This window comes from Nycticebus coucang, chromosome 1, assembly GCF_027406575.1.
Source record: "Nycticebus coucang isolate mNycCou1 chromosome 1, mNycCou1.pri, whole genome shotgun sequence".
NCBI classification, from domain to species: Eukaryota; Metazoa; Chordata; class Mammalia; order Primates; family Lorisidae; genus Nycticebus; species Nycticebus coucang.
This window is the reverse complement of record NC_069780.1, coordinates 27,986,039-28,000,846: the sequence shown is the minus strand read 5'-3', so window position 1 is coordinate 28,000,846 and position 14,808 is coordinate 27,986,039. Positions and strand designations below refer to the sequence as shown.

The following is a 14,808-nucleotide window of genomic DNA, read 5'->3' as shown; positions in this document are numbered from 1 at the left end:
CACTGAACGCACGGATACAAACCAAGGAATCGTCACCACAGCCACTCCATCCCCATGACCCTGGACAAACCCCACAAGCTTCCTCCTCTGGCTAGTGAGGATAACAAGCCTTCTTCACAAGACTGTCCTAAGCACCAAATAAAGACATGTTTGTGGAAGGATTGTAAAATATTAGGTATTATCATTCTCTGACACAGTATTTTTGAATCTGTAAATAAAATTCTAATGATCGCATCTTTGGAGATGTGGATTTTAAAATATTAAATAATAAAAAAAAAAGACCTACATGCAACATTCTCTAGGAATGAAAATGGTGGTAGCCTAGTAATCACTGCCTACCGCCCTGAGATATACTTGTAAACACATCAGTCTGACAGTGGAGGAGAGGGGAATGGAAGCACAGGGCTCAAAACAGCTCACAAATGAGAAATTCTGAAATCTTGTGCTTCTCTTCAAAGTCAATAGTAAATTTTCATTGTATTTCACATGCTTACTCTTAAAATAATGCTTTAAATGATACTCTAGAAAGATGTTGATATGACCAGGCACATTCCTAGCATACTCCTACCATTATTAGTTTCCTATTGATAGTCTGATAAATTGCCACTAACTTAGTGGTTTATAACAACTCAAATTTGTTACCTTACAATTCTGGCAGTCAGGAGTTTGAAATGTGTATCACTAGTCTAAAATCGTGATGTTACCTTCCTTGTGGAGGCTCTACAAAAGAATATCATTATTTTCTTGCATCTTCCAGCTTCTGGATGTTGCCCTTGTTTCTGGACTTGGGGCCCTTTTTCTCCATCTTCTGTGCCAGCCATAGCAGATTAAATCCCTCTCCAGTTCTCCCTCTTTTGGCTCCTTGTCATTACAGTGGTCCCTCCCCGACATCTAGGATAATCTCCCATCTCAAAATTATCTGATTAGCAGCCTCAATTCTATCTGCAAACTGAATTGCCTCTAGCCAGCTTGGCACCTGTAGCCCAACAGCTAGGGCGCCGGTCACATATTCTGAAGGTGGTGGGTTTGAGCTCAGGCCAGGTCTGCCAAACAACAATGACAACTACAACCAAAAATAGCTGGGCATTGTTGCAGGCACCTGTAGTCCCAGCTACTCAGGAGGCTGAGGCAAGAGAATCTCTAAAGCCTAAGAGTATAAGGTTGCTGTGAGCTGTGACACCACAGCACTCTACCGAGGATGAAATAGTGAGACTCTATCTCAAAAAAAAAAAAAAAAATGAATTCCATCTGGTCACGTAACATAATCTACAGGCCTGGGGAGAGACATGGACATCTTTAGGGGGCCATCGTCCTGCTGCAGTATCAGTCCCTGGGAGAGAAGGTTGGGCATAGGGGCTAGTCGCACTGCAGAGTGGGGATCTCTGGGCTGGGACTGCTGTCTGAGCCTCTGGTACTGCCACCACTTGGTGCATTTGCAACCCCTGTGAGCCTCTTCAGAGCAGGTATGGTGTCAAATATGTCTTTGTGTCCCCACCCCACCACCTGATAAGAGTTCTTCACATAATAAAGGCTTGATTAGTGAGGGAGTGAATGGGTGGATGAATGAATGCTGCAATAATTCCAATTTAAGCCTGAAAAGAACCAGTCTCCAAGATCCACGAGATCTTGGAACAAGACAGGACACCAACTTCAGGCATGGTTCTTCAAATCTCCATTGGGAGAACCCAAACTCTATTTCAAAAATCTCCTGTAAAGGTTAAGAAACAAAGCTAAATGAAGGGAAATGGTATTGAGTCAGCCAGGAGGGTAGAATTGATTACAGACTGATTTTAACTAGTAAGACCATGAATGAGGCTAAACTAAATTGTGGGATGAAGAAAATGAAAAATGACTTATAAAATGATAACTTCCACTCATAAATACCTGGTGTCCTAAAAGACAGATCTCTTTAGTGGACCTTTTTTGCCCAAGAGAGAGCCAATATACAGACATCTTGGCATGGCTGCTAGGTTTACAATGATTTTCCCTTCTCCAGAGACTGCCCCCATCCTAGTATATAGAGAGATCCCCCTAGCGGTACAGCACCACCAAACCCCAGACCTTCCCCCAAATACCTAACCTGGGCCACACTCACTGGGTTAACTTCCTGGGGATCCATTTAGTTCAGAGAAGCTCCACCAACTGCAATTTGTTTTCTTCCTTTCTCTCTTTCTTTTTCTTTTCTTTCTTTTCTTTTCTTTTTTTTTTTTGAGACAGTCTTGCTCTGTTGTCCAGGCTAGGGTGCCATGGCCTCAGCCCAAGTCACAGCAACCTCAAACTCCTGGATTCTCAAGCAATCCTCCTGCCTCAGCCTCCCAAGTAGCTGGGACTATAGGAACCTGCAATGAAACCCAGCTAATTTTTCTAATTTTAGTAGAGACAAGGTCCTGATTAGCTCAAGGTGATCTCAAACTCCTGATCTCAAGCAATTCTCCTGCCTAGGCCTCCCAGAGTACTAGGATTACCTGTGCCTGGCTTTTCAATTTCTGAACTACATGAAGTAAATTGGTGTTTCTTGCCTTCAACATGAAACTTAGTTTTAGAAATGCTGGATGGAGGTACATTTTTTAAATGATCCAAACTGAACCAAGGTATTGACTGAGAGCCCCAGAGCTATTGTGATTACAAGGCTGATTCTTTATTGTCTCTTGGTTGTTCATTTTGCTTTTAAATTCTGGGAGAGTATATTTATATCCTCCTAAAAAATTTCACTCTTCTCATGCCGCCCTACTCATGTGCTTATCTTAAAATATATATATATATTCAGCTAGCCAGAGTTGGTTTCTCTTATTTGCAATCAGAAAAACTTTATCTAATGTAGCCAATGCAAACTCATTGTACTTTCTACCCGAGGTCCAAGATAGTGCCTCAATTCCATAGGAAAGGAACTCTGGGTTAGTGATAGGAAGACCAAATGAACCCCAGGACTTGGTTGGAAGATTCAGATAAAAGGCAACAGGAGATAGAGGGTTGTAGAGGATGAAGAGGGAGGAAGATCAGTAACCACAAGCCTTGGAGACTTGGCTGCAAGTTTCACTTCAGTTTCGGAACTGCATAAAGGTGATTGCTGTTTCCTGCCTTTGACATGAAACCTTATTTCAGACATGCTCAGTGGAGGTATATTTTTGAGATGATCAGAGCTGGACCAAGGCAGGCATTGCAATTTGCTTTGCCTGAAAGGTAATTAAGGTTGTATAAGAATTACGCCTATCTCTCTGTATGCAATAGCGTGGTATGGCATTGAAGGACTCTATCATGTACTTCAGCAGGAATTCAGGACAAGGGCAAGGTGGGTCTCAAGTCTCAGGCATCATGTGGCATCTGAAATAGAGGGAGTACAGAGCACATACACCCCCCACAGAGCTACGGGCGCTGAGCCTAGAATATGTCTTTTGTGCACTACAGCCAGTGCTTACCCATCAGGTACCCCAGCTACACTACAAGGTGTTTGAGGGCCAGGATGCCATCTGATTTATCCCTCCATATAATCAGTGGCTGCGAGTGCCTCTCACAATCAGCACACAATACGTATCTGTAGGATTAAGTTCATATCCATCCATGTTTCATTACCACCCTCAGGTTCAGAAAAAAAATCTTTGCAACTGGTATGTCTCCTCCTGCCAATGGGAAGTGCTTTTCTTTGAGGGAGGGGGATGTTTTGTGCTGTGGAAATATTGTATTGCAGTGTCACTGTGGGACCAATTTCAGGATCATTTTCTTTTCTTTTTTGCCACCTGCTTTGCAAATAGACTTTAACCAATGTTTATTTACATGTGAGGGAGCTTTAATATTCAATTTCCAGTCTTAAGGGAGGAATAGATGAAGCTAGGAGGAGTAGAGAGATTAGTCAGGCCTGGAGAAGATTCTATTTCTATTTAAATATGGAAGTTAAGAATCATTCCAAATGTCTCACATGCCTAATTTCATTCAATCTTCACAACAGGTCATTAAAGTATGAATTACCACCATTGGATCAATTTTATAAGATGATGAAACTGAAGCTCATAAAGGTATATTACTTGCCCGAAGACACACAGCTGGCACATGGCAGAGGTTGGAATTGAAACCGAGAATTCATGTGTTTACTCATTATACCTAATTAGTCTCAGCCTTGGTGTAGTCACCATGGAAACTTCTATGGCATGTGAAATGTTGTACTCTATTGTGGGCAGGAATTCACATGCATAAATCAAAGTTTGAAGACATGTATTCTTTAGGAGGCAGCTTGAGGAAAGAAGATGTAAGTTTTTGCTTCAGCAGTTCTCATAGGCCTCAGTTTCTTCCTTCGTAAAGGGGAAATTAAAGGGTCCCTGAGCTCGTTTCAACTTTAACATCCTATAAATCTAGTTAAACACACAGTCACAGATGAGGAGGAAAAAGCTGTCAAGCAGCTTGGTAACCAAATACATGTAGGACTTCCTGTAAATGTGCAATATTTATTTGTTCTTGTTCTCATTTTCCCTTTGCCATTCATTTTCTCTTTTACTCTCTCGAACTTCAAATTTTGTTTTATCTTATTATATTTAGATAGTCTATTTGATATCCTTGTTGGAGAGATATGAACAAGATGGGCTTATGTATTTGGGAGATGTTTTCTAGTAAGCCTTTTTATATTTTAAGTTTTCCTCTAGTATAATATCTTAAATGGAAATTCATGTAAATAAAATGAGAATAGCAATAAATACAAAGGTGGAAGTTCAAATTGATTCACATTCTTTAGAACAGTGAGTTTATATCACACACCACGTGCATTATTATAGACTTATACTTTAAAGAGACTGAGGGACAGGACTAAGACGTGGTTCATGATCCTGCCACGTTCTATAAACACTCTTACATTATTGTGGGAGGAATTCTTCCTATCCAAATCCATTTAAGCCCATGCTGTGCTGTGACAATATTGTATTGCAGTGTCACTGTGGGATGGGTTTCAGGAGACAGTAAAATGCATGGAAAACACCTGTGTTTTAGAACCAAGTAAGCTCAGAATCCAGATTCCAGTCTCAGCCCTGATGCTTCCTAGCTGTACACCCTTGAGCAAGTAACTTGAAACTTCTGAGTTTTTATCTTCTCATCTGAAAATGGGACCACAATATGCATTATTACAGTGGTTGAGAAGATTAAATAATTTGATGTAGGTGAAAACAGAATGCCTGGAACTTAGCAAGCACTCCACCATGTTGGCTTCATTTCCTTCCTTGCCTGCTTTTTCCTTTTTCAAACACTTGATCTACAAACTAAAAAAAAATACTTATTTTTTATTTTGCAAACATAAACGAAAGAAGTGACTCCTGGATGTGGTTTGGCAAAATCCAAGTTGTCACTGGTTATTTTCAGAGGTATCACACTGTTCTCAAATTAAAATTAGTTTTAACTTCATTATTTTAAAATGCTACCTGGGCAGAAAGGCTTAGTGTCACAAAATAAAATAATAATAGCTGTGGCTTGGACAATTGGAAGTATCTTAATAGTGTTTATGAGTATTACTAAAAAGAAATTAGAATGAACAGAACCTTTAATGGAGATTTGAGAGGTGCAGTGCAGATTTTTACAGGGGAAGGGGGAAATTTTATAACAGTAGACTCAGCAGGAGGCTTAGATCTTATTTAGGAAACCCTTGTTCTTTACACTAGGAAACAGAAATCCTAAGAGTTTGAAAAGTAGGAACAGAATAGGAGAAAAAAAGTATCTTAAAATAGTATCCATCCCTTTAGTCAATCCTTTAACCTATTCCAAGTGCAAAGATTTTCTTATGACCCAAAATCAAGTGTTCTGGGTTTCACTCTACTAAAGGCATTATATGTCATATATATAACTGGGAGGCTTTGGTCATATGGACCTCATTTCCATTGCCCTCAAAGGTAATGCCATTCTTGCCAATAGTTGAATACAAGAAAGTCTTTCTTTAGTAAACTCACTGTCTAGGCCCTGCAGGGTGAGGCTGGGACTGGGTGGGGTCTGGCTAACAGGAGTGGCCTGAAATATCCAGTTCTAGTCCTTTCCATTTGCGAATCTGCAGGCAGGGCTTTGTCCATTGTGCAGACACATGTTTTCTCTGGTATTCTTAAACATAAACTGTAAGAAGAATTTTCATCCTATCTGATGGGAACAAGAAATCATCAGCCTGGAGGTCTCCTGATCACTGGGAGTCAATTCTTAAATCACCAAAAGAAAACACCTATTTTTAGAAGGTGACATCCAGTTTCCTGTCACCATTCTTCAGAGGCCACAGTGCTGACTTTCTGACTTGCAAGGACCTCCTAGGTGTAAGAGTCATTGTGACTTCAGCACATCACCTAGCTTCTTGAGACCTATTACTCCCAGAGGGCAAGAGTGGAACACTCATCTGTCCTGAGTTTTGCCCTTGTTTCCGGCCTTGATGGTTTTGCCTTCATCAGGCTGAGCCAGATAAGAGGAACAGAGTTAGTAGAATCTAACTCAAGGGCTTGAAGCCAGAAAGTCAAGTACATTATCCATCAGTACCAGGGCTGTGAAGTAGGAGTTCAAATAGCAGCAAATTCTTCATAGGCTAATGAATAGGACTAAGAAGAGGCAATGGGGATGATAAAAAATTAGGTTCCTGAGTTTTACTAGAATAAATATAATAATAACTATAGTAATGGTAATAATACAGCAAATTTTAGCTTTAGAGAAATAGGAGTCTTACAATAGGAAATGCTTACAATCCCTAATTCATTAATCATAAGTCTTTTTTTTTTTAATAATATGTTTACAGGGAAGCTTATCATCGTCCCAAATATAACGTCAAGGCACATTTATCACGGAGCAGACTTAGGCGATTTTATTGCCTGGTGATTTGGTCAGTGCCAGAAGGATTCAACCAGAAAGAACTACATTCACTTTGATCTCAAACTGTCTTGAAATCTACCAGTAGGCAGAATATGTACTTTCCCCCTCACTTGGAGAAAGTCCAGCAGAAACACAGACAATGATCAAAGGGGTTGAAAATAGAGTCTAGGAGAAGAGTTCAGAAAAGGGGAGCTACTTTTTCTTGGAGATAGAAGAGAAGCCAGAAAGGCAACAACTGTAGTGGCATGGAAGGCCACCAGGCATTCCTACTCACAGCAACCCTTGTAATCATTTATTCATTCACTCAGAGTGCCATGCACTGGACCACAACCCAGTGGATACGTGGGAGGATGAAAATAAAGGCACGCAAAACAAAGCCCCGCCTTCAAAAATCTCCTCTCCATTTGTGGCCCAGAACTGAACAAAATCAAGGGCAGAGTTGGACAAAAGGAGGAAATAAGTATGGAGTGAAGGGAATGCTTGCCAAGGCCAAGGTAACAATGGAAACAAGTACGTCTCCACTTGCCACTTGATGAGTTGATGAGAACAACTGCTGGCTAAATGGGGAAGTAATTTTCAGGGCTGATCGGGAAGAGTTTCCACCAGAAAAAAAAAGATATTATGGCTTTAATTTTGTAGTTTGAAATATTATATTATCTAGGCCTGGGGTAGTCAGTATAGAGCAGAGCAACTATTTTGTAGTTTCCGTTACATTTTTAATCTATACCAGACACTGTATGATTCATATTAGGGACTATCCCGGGCACATAAATAGCAGAAAATGCAGAAGCCCGTGATGGCATCTTTCCCCACCACATTAAAGTTAAGACAAAGCCCATTGGCAAATTTACCAAGAAAACACATATGTATGAATTCGTGTTAATTGGCTGTGACAGTAAGTCTTCTCTTGGGCCACAGGTTCATGGAATTTCCTATCTTTGATTAACTGAGATTTATCACCATTTAGGACAAATGAAATTGTGAGTCTATCACATAAATTTTTACTTATTTAAATAATACAGACAAACAAATAAGATAATTTACCAGCACGGGTGTGTATTTTTTTCTAACATGAGTTTTCTGATTTAACTCTCCAACCATTCAAATAGGAAATTTCAAACTTTTCCAGCCATAGTTAAATACAGGTTAAAAACTTATAAGAAATCAAGAAAATAGAATGAGAATTTTGTAACTGAGGAGAATTCTTTCTAGCTAATATTTTTAGTATTCATTGATCTCTATGGAAATTTAAGTGGGAAGTTTATTTTAAAAAAAATGCTTAAAATTGACTTCTGTGGGTCTTGCCCACAAGCAAACCACCCTGAAGTTTTGAGTAAACTTATATGTATTTATTATATATATTGTTATATATATATATTTATTATATATATTGTTTTCAAGTGAATAGGCCACTTTAAAGAAATTGTTTGTGTGCTTTGAATCAATACATTCTGAGAAAATATCTGCATTGTACAAACTACACTGTTGGCTCCAAAAGATAATGCTGAAATATGACAACTGTGAAAAAAAAATTTTTTCTTTTTTTTGAGACAGAGTCTCACTCTGTCGCCCTGGATAGAGTGCCATGGCATTACAGCTCACAGCAACCTCAGACCCTTGGGCTCAAGTGATTCTCTTGCCTCAGCTTCCCAAGTAGCTGGGACTAGAGGCACCCGCCACAACTCCTGGCTATTTTTTTGTTGCAGTTGTCACTGTTGGTTAGCTGGCCCAGGCCAGGTTTGAACCCCCCAACTTCGGTGCATGTGGCTGGCGCCATAACCACTGTGCTACGGGTGCCGAGCCAACAACTGTAAAAATTTTTAATTGACATCTGCCTTGTTTCTCCTACATCCTGAAACAATAGCTCATAGATCACATATCTGTTCATAGCTTACCTGTCTCACTTCCAATCAAAGGCTGATTTGCAAAATGATTGACAAAATCCTTTAAAGATGAGAATTCATTAAAGCCAAATTTAAATGAATATCCAGTGTATTCAACATGAAAGTGTTTGACAGAGTCTTTGGCTCTGAAAGAGAAAAAGAAGTGTTTAATGTTAAGATATTAAGAAATATCTTTTTTGAAAGCAAATCTTTCTTAATAAGCTGTTAGCATCACCATTAGCCCTTCAGTTGCAATCAGTGTAAAAAAAAAAAAAAAAAAGAAAGAAAGAAAAAACACAGAAGAAAAGTATCACTCATAATCCTAACACCCCCAAATACTTTGGTATTTATCTTCTGATACATTTTCTCATTGAATCTAAAGCTTTTCATATTTATATGATAGAAATGGAAATTAGACCTGAGGCAAACTAATAGAATTGATTCTGGTAGACGTATCATAGTGTATTCAATGATTTCTACTGTGTATTAAGTTGTTTCTAGTTTTCATAAAAATAAAAATACAAAAACTAAAAAAAAGTAAAAAAAAATAAAAAGAACTGAGAATTATGCAGTCATTAAAGTCACGGGGTGGGCGTGGTGGATCACACCTGTAATCCTAGCACTCTGGGAGCCCAGGCAGGTGGACTGCTTGCACTCAAGTGTTAGAGACCAGCCTGAGCAAGAGTGAGACTCCGACTCTACTAAAAATTGAAAACTTGGGTGGCGCCTGGGGCTCAGCAGAGTAGGGCATCAGCTCCATATGCCGGAGGTGGCGGGTTCAAACCCAGCCCCGGCCAAAAACTGCAAAAAAAAAAAAAATTGAAAACTAGCCAGGTGTTGTGGTGGGTGCCTGTAGTCCCAGCTACTCAGGAGGCAAGAGGATGGCTTGAGCCCAAGAGTTTGAGGTTGCTGTGAACTATGATGCCATGACAGTCTACCCAGGGCAACAGAGTGAGATTCTGTCTCAAAAAACACAAAAACAAAAACAAAAAATCATGGGGTTTTAAAGAGCATTACTAGTTTCTTTTGGCAGAGTTTCACTCTAATGGAAGACAAGAGACAGTTTTCCCCATTTACTGATAGATTTACCAAAAGAGACCTTGAATATCACCCTCTGAAGGGGCATGAACTAAAGAAGGGCAGAGAATAGAGACGACAGGAATGGCCCATAACACCTTCACCAGAGCCTCCTCTGCTGTTGCCTCCTGCCTCATTTGTTTGGGTGTCAGTCAGAATCCTGCTTCTGTCACTTCATTAGCTATGTCAGTGGTTCTCAACCTTCCTAATGCCATGGCCCTTTAATACAGTTCCTGTGGGTCGCGACCCACAGGTTGAGAACCGCCGAGCTATGTGAACACGGATCTTTCCTTTCCATGCACGTTCCACTGCGTTCTGAATAAAATATCAACTTTCCTGCACTGTCATTTCCCAAATGAGGCAGAGTACTAAATAAAAAAAATACAAGTGTGTCAAGCAATGCATAGACATTTTAAGAAAGGAAAAAAAATCTATTAAATTTGTAATACTCAAGTCATGTTTGACTTCTGCAATCACAAGAGGTGCTCGGCATGACTAGTATTCATCTTTTGGTGGGAATATAGTGAGTATTATATTTTTAATACAAGTTTTTTTCTTTTCTTAAAATGTATATACATTTTTGGCACTTATGACATGCACACACACACACATATCTATCTCTCCATATGTAGATGTCTACTTTGTTTTGACCCCATTCTATCTTCCAGCCTCACCACCCACTCTTCCTCTCCATGCAGCCCATGCTTCAACATTAGAGCACATCGGAGTCACCTTGAGGATTCATTAAAACCCAGATTACCGCCTCCCTCCACCCCCAGATTCAGGTTCCATAGATCCAGAGTGGGGCCTGAGAATTTGCATTCCTTCCATGTTCTCAGGTGAGGCTGCTGGTCTGGGCCCCCGCACCTTTGGAACTGCTGCTATAATCCAGTGGTACCTCCCCTTCTTCTGAGAGTTTTCACCTCTGTCCCTTGGCTCACACGCTTCCTTTCACCTCATTATGCTTCCTTGTCTCTGCTGGTAGAAACCCCGCCACCCATTAAGTGTCAGTTCAAGCAGCACCTCCTCTGTTAAGTATTACAGGCAGTCCCCAGGTTGGAAATGAGATAGGTTAAGTGGGTTTGCTCTTAAGTTGAATTTGTATGTAAGTCGGATAGGTACATTTAACCATTAGCTGTACTAGCCTCCATTCAGAAGTGCCAGTTGCTCGTAAGTTGAATGTTTGTACCTTGTGGATTGCCTGCACCTGATAATTACAGCTTGACTTAATGGCTTTTTATCTTTTCCTGTCTAAATGCTTATCTTGACTTCTTTTATGTGATTTATCACACTTTACTTTGCAGTGAGTTATTTGTGGTAGAGCGGTGTAGTGGCCCGAGGTAGTCACCGAAATAATTGAAAAGAGAAAGTAAGTTTTAGCAAGAAAATAACGTTTATTAAAGACCAACACAGCGATCTGGGCCTTGTCCTAGTGACTGCAGGTCCTATGGAAAGCTCAGTTTGGGGTTTTATACACAACTTTGAGGAATATCAGCTGCTTCTTAGCAATCTCCCAGGGTGTTAATTAACTCTGTTCTCAAAACAACCCACCTATAAGGTCTTGGCAACAACCCACCTAAAAAGTCTTACTCAGCCCCATTCCCATAACAGCCAAGGTCAGCCTGACCCAAGCCGATCCAAAATAGCCTAATGGCATCCGTCATCTGCCTTCTTCTATCTAACTAATTGCATAACATTTGTCTATGTATATGGTCTTATTGTCCCTATGAGGCTATACATCCTCAAAATAAGGTCTTCAAATCTTCTATAACACTTACCAAAGTGACTGGCACAGACTGAATGCTTTCAAATATTCGTTATTAAGAGAATGAGCAAATAAATGAATAAAAATAGTCATTCTCCTGAATTTGTCTGTGATTTCTGTCACTTATGCTGATAGTTTTTTTTTTTTTTAAAGACATTCTTGTCCTGGCACAGTGGCACACTCCTGTAATTCTAGCACTCTGGGAGTCCAAGGCAGGTGGCTCACCTGAGCTCAGGAGTTTGAAAGCAGCTTGAGTAAAAGTGAGACCCCATCTCCACAAAAACTAGAAAAACTAGCTGGCCACTAGTGGGTGATCACTCGAGGATCACTTGAGCCCAAGAGTTTGAGGTTGCTATGAGCTACGATACCACAGCACTCTACCTAGGATGACAGAGTGAGACTCTGTTTCAAAAGAAAGAAAAAAGAAGGAAAATTAAATTAAAAAAAGGCATTCCTAAGTGCTTGTAATGAAAATCATTAATATGTAGTTTAATTTTTATGTAGATAAAATATAAATATTAATCTATAAGGAGTTTATGATTTAATTATTCAGATGAGACATACATAGGCAAAATGTTAACATTCTTTCATGTAATAATTCCATGCTTGTTTGAGATTTTTTTGGATGATTCATGCAATAAAGCATCTGTAATCTAACAATTCGATTCACTTGTAACATTTGCCTTTGATCTGAGAAAGCACAATTTTTACTGTCAACCAAACAGAATTTCATCTTGGATTAATAATTTTGCCAACAATGTTATTCAGAAAAATTCATAAACATACTATGGCAGGGTAACATGAAAAATGTTAATAAATGTGTTTTTTCCTCTGCAACCCCCTTTCTTGCCCTGTTACTCTCCACCTATTTCTCCTACACCCCTTCCAGTGGACTTGGAGATTCCCCTCTTCCAGGATGAAGGGTGTGAAGGCAGCACGCCGCGGCAACCCCAAATGCCAGCCCCAGAGCACACACACTTTTTCCCAATTGTTCAATCAAAAACTGGTCTAGATGCTGGTATGAAGGAATTTTAAGATCCTTAAAGCCCCAAATTACCTGGATTTATCTGAGATTATCTAGGGGGTGCCTGACCTAATCACATGAGCTCCTTAAGGCAGGGTTTCCTCTGACTGCTCATGGAAGAGGAAGTCAGGGAGCCGGGCTCTGTCTAACCTGGAAGAGAGCAAACACCACTGCTGTGAATGGCCTAAAGGGACCACCTGGCAAGGAGCTGTGGGTGGCCCCCAGGAGTTGAGAATGGTCCCTGGGTGATGGCTGAAAAGAAAGTGGAGACCTTAGTTCTACAGAAGTAAGGAAAGGAATGGAAGAGAGTGAAGAGGAAAAGAGGAAATGAAGGCCGAGGACCCTAAGCCCCAGATAAAAGCATCTGCCAACACCTTTATGTCAGCCTGGTAGGATCCTGAACAGAGAATCCAACCAGAAACTGTGAGATAATCAAGTTATATTATTTTTAAGCCACTATTTTTTTTTGGGGGGGGGGAGGAATTTGTAGCATAGAAAGTGAATACGAAAGACCCCAAGCCCAAAGAGAAAATAAGCAAATATGTCGATGCTTGGCTTTTGAGCTCATAGAAGCTTGTCACTATTGGGGAACTATTTGGGGAATTCATTTGTTAGCCACCTTTGTTCCCCTAGTAGAGAGAGTGGAGATTAAAGACAAAAAAACAAAAATAACAAAAACTGTCACTGAGATGAATGGATAAGAAGATTCAGACAGGAGCAGGGAGTGCAGATTGCAGTGGAGTTGGTGGCTGAGAGGCCCAGGCCACTAGCACTGGAAAGACAAGAGACCCGCCTCCTGCCAGGTTAGCCTCAGGGACCGCAGGATGAAGGGAACTGTGACTTTCTTCCCAGGTACAGGGAGGCCATCAGAACAGTAATATGAGAGCAGTTTGAGGTTATTAGGCGGCTGGCTGAGGGAAATTTCATGGAGTTCACACCAACCCACAGAGAACTGCCCAGAAACTCAAAAAGACTTGCTACTTGGCAGTGGCAGCCTGAGTGTCATATGCAGACTGGGACCAACGGGAAGGAGGTCAGGAGGAGAGCCCAGGGAAGCAGGGACCAACACCGTAGTTGGCCGTGTATACCTGGTAGGGACTGGATTGATTTTCTTACTGTTTGTAAGAAGTGAGGCCTCAAGAAAGACGTTCAGCCCATTTGTAGGAAAAATTTTATAAATTGCGTATTGCCTGCTTGAGTTTGTGCAGATGAAAGTTGTTCAGTCACAAATCATTTTGTTTTCCAGAAGGACTAAAGAATAGTGATAAGGGCACGGGCCAGGTTTCCGGGATGGGGATCCTGGGGCTGGTTCTACCCTTGTTGTGTGGGGTGCCAGACACTCCACCACTTTCGGTTTCAGGTTCTTCATCAGCCAAGTGAAAAGTTTGGATCAGATAATTCCTTCCTGCTAATGGGTGGAGAAAGGATATGATGTTCCAAGTTTGGAATCCTTTAACCCGGTGGTCCCCCAGGAATCAGGGAGCTTATTACCTGGCAATCTGAGTGATATAAAGTCAGTAAGTGGCAGAGGGGTGAGTCATTAAGCGCCCTACCTCACAGAGAGAGAGTACAGCCTTGTCGTGTCATTGCTGTCCCTCAGAAGGTAGCTGCCGTCACATCCATTTGAGAGCAGGAGAGCCTCAGCCGCGTGGCGTGTGAGGTTGCCGTGATACCACCTAGAAAGGACAGAACAGTGCTTTCACTCAGGGCGAACCATGGGGTTTTCCTCTCAAAGGTTACCCAGCAATATTCTCCCCTCCCTTCCTCCCCCCAACCCTCAGGAGATCAGAGACCAAGTTCTCAGAAGAAACATCAGGACAAAGAAATCTCTGGGCGAGGCTGAAGGGGAGAGCAGAGAGAGGTGGCTAACAGCAGCCTGTCATGGGATGAACTGCATCCTGGAAGTTCATATGTTGCAGTCCTACTCCGCCACCCCCACCCCGCCCCCCAGTACCTCAGAATGTGACTCTATTTGGAGAAAGACTCTTTACCAAGTTAAAATGAGGTTATTGCCTTTGTACCCTCAATGAACCCCAAACAATAAAAAAAATGAGGTCATTAGAGTGGGCCCTAATCCAGGATGACTGGAATCCTCTTACAAAAGGGAGAAATTAGGAGACGGACTCACCCACAAGAATACCATGTGAAAAATCACCTTCCAGCTAAGGAGAGAGGCCTGCCACAGACTGTCCCTCATGGCCAGTCCTGCTAACACCTTGTTTTAGACTTCTAGCCTCCAGAACTAGGAG

The 14,808-nt window shown here is 41.1% G+C and overlaps 1 protein-coding gene across 1 annotated transcript in view; it reads right to left on the bottom strand.

Moving 5' to 3' along the window:
• The window catches only part of DAPP1 (dual adaptor of phosphotyrosine and 3-phosphoinositides 1), a 51,522-nt gene that overhangs the window by 17,527 nt on the left and 19,187 nt on the right, over positions 1-14,808 (bottom strand). Inside the window, exons 2-3 of the mRNA XM_053555863.1 lie at positions 14,113-14,235; positions 8,706-8,839 (exon numbers count right to left, since the gene is read on the bottom strand). Of these exons, the coding sequence (XP_053411838.1) occupies positions 8,706-8,839; positions 14,113-14,235 (257 nt within the window). The remainder of the gene's footprint in view (positions 1-8,705; positions 8,840-14,112; positions 14,236-14,808) is intronic.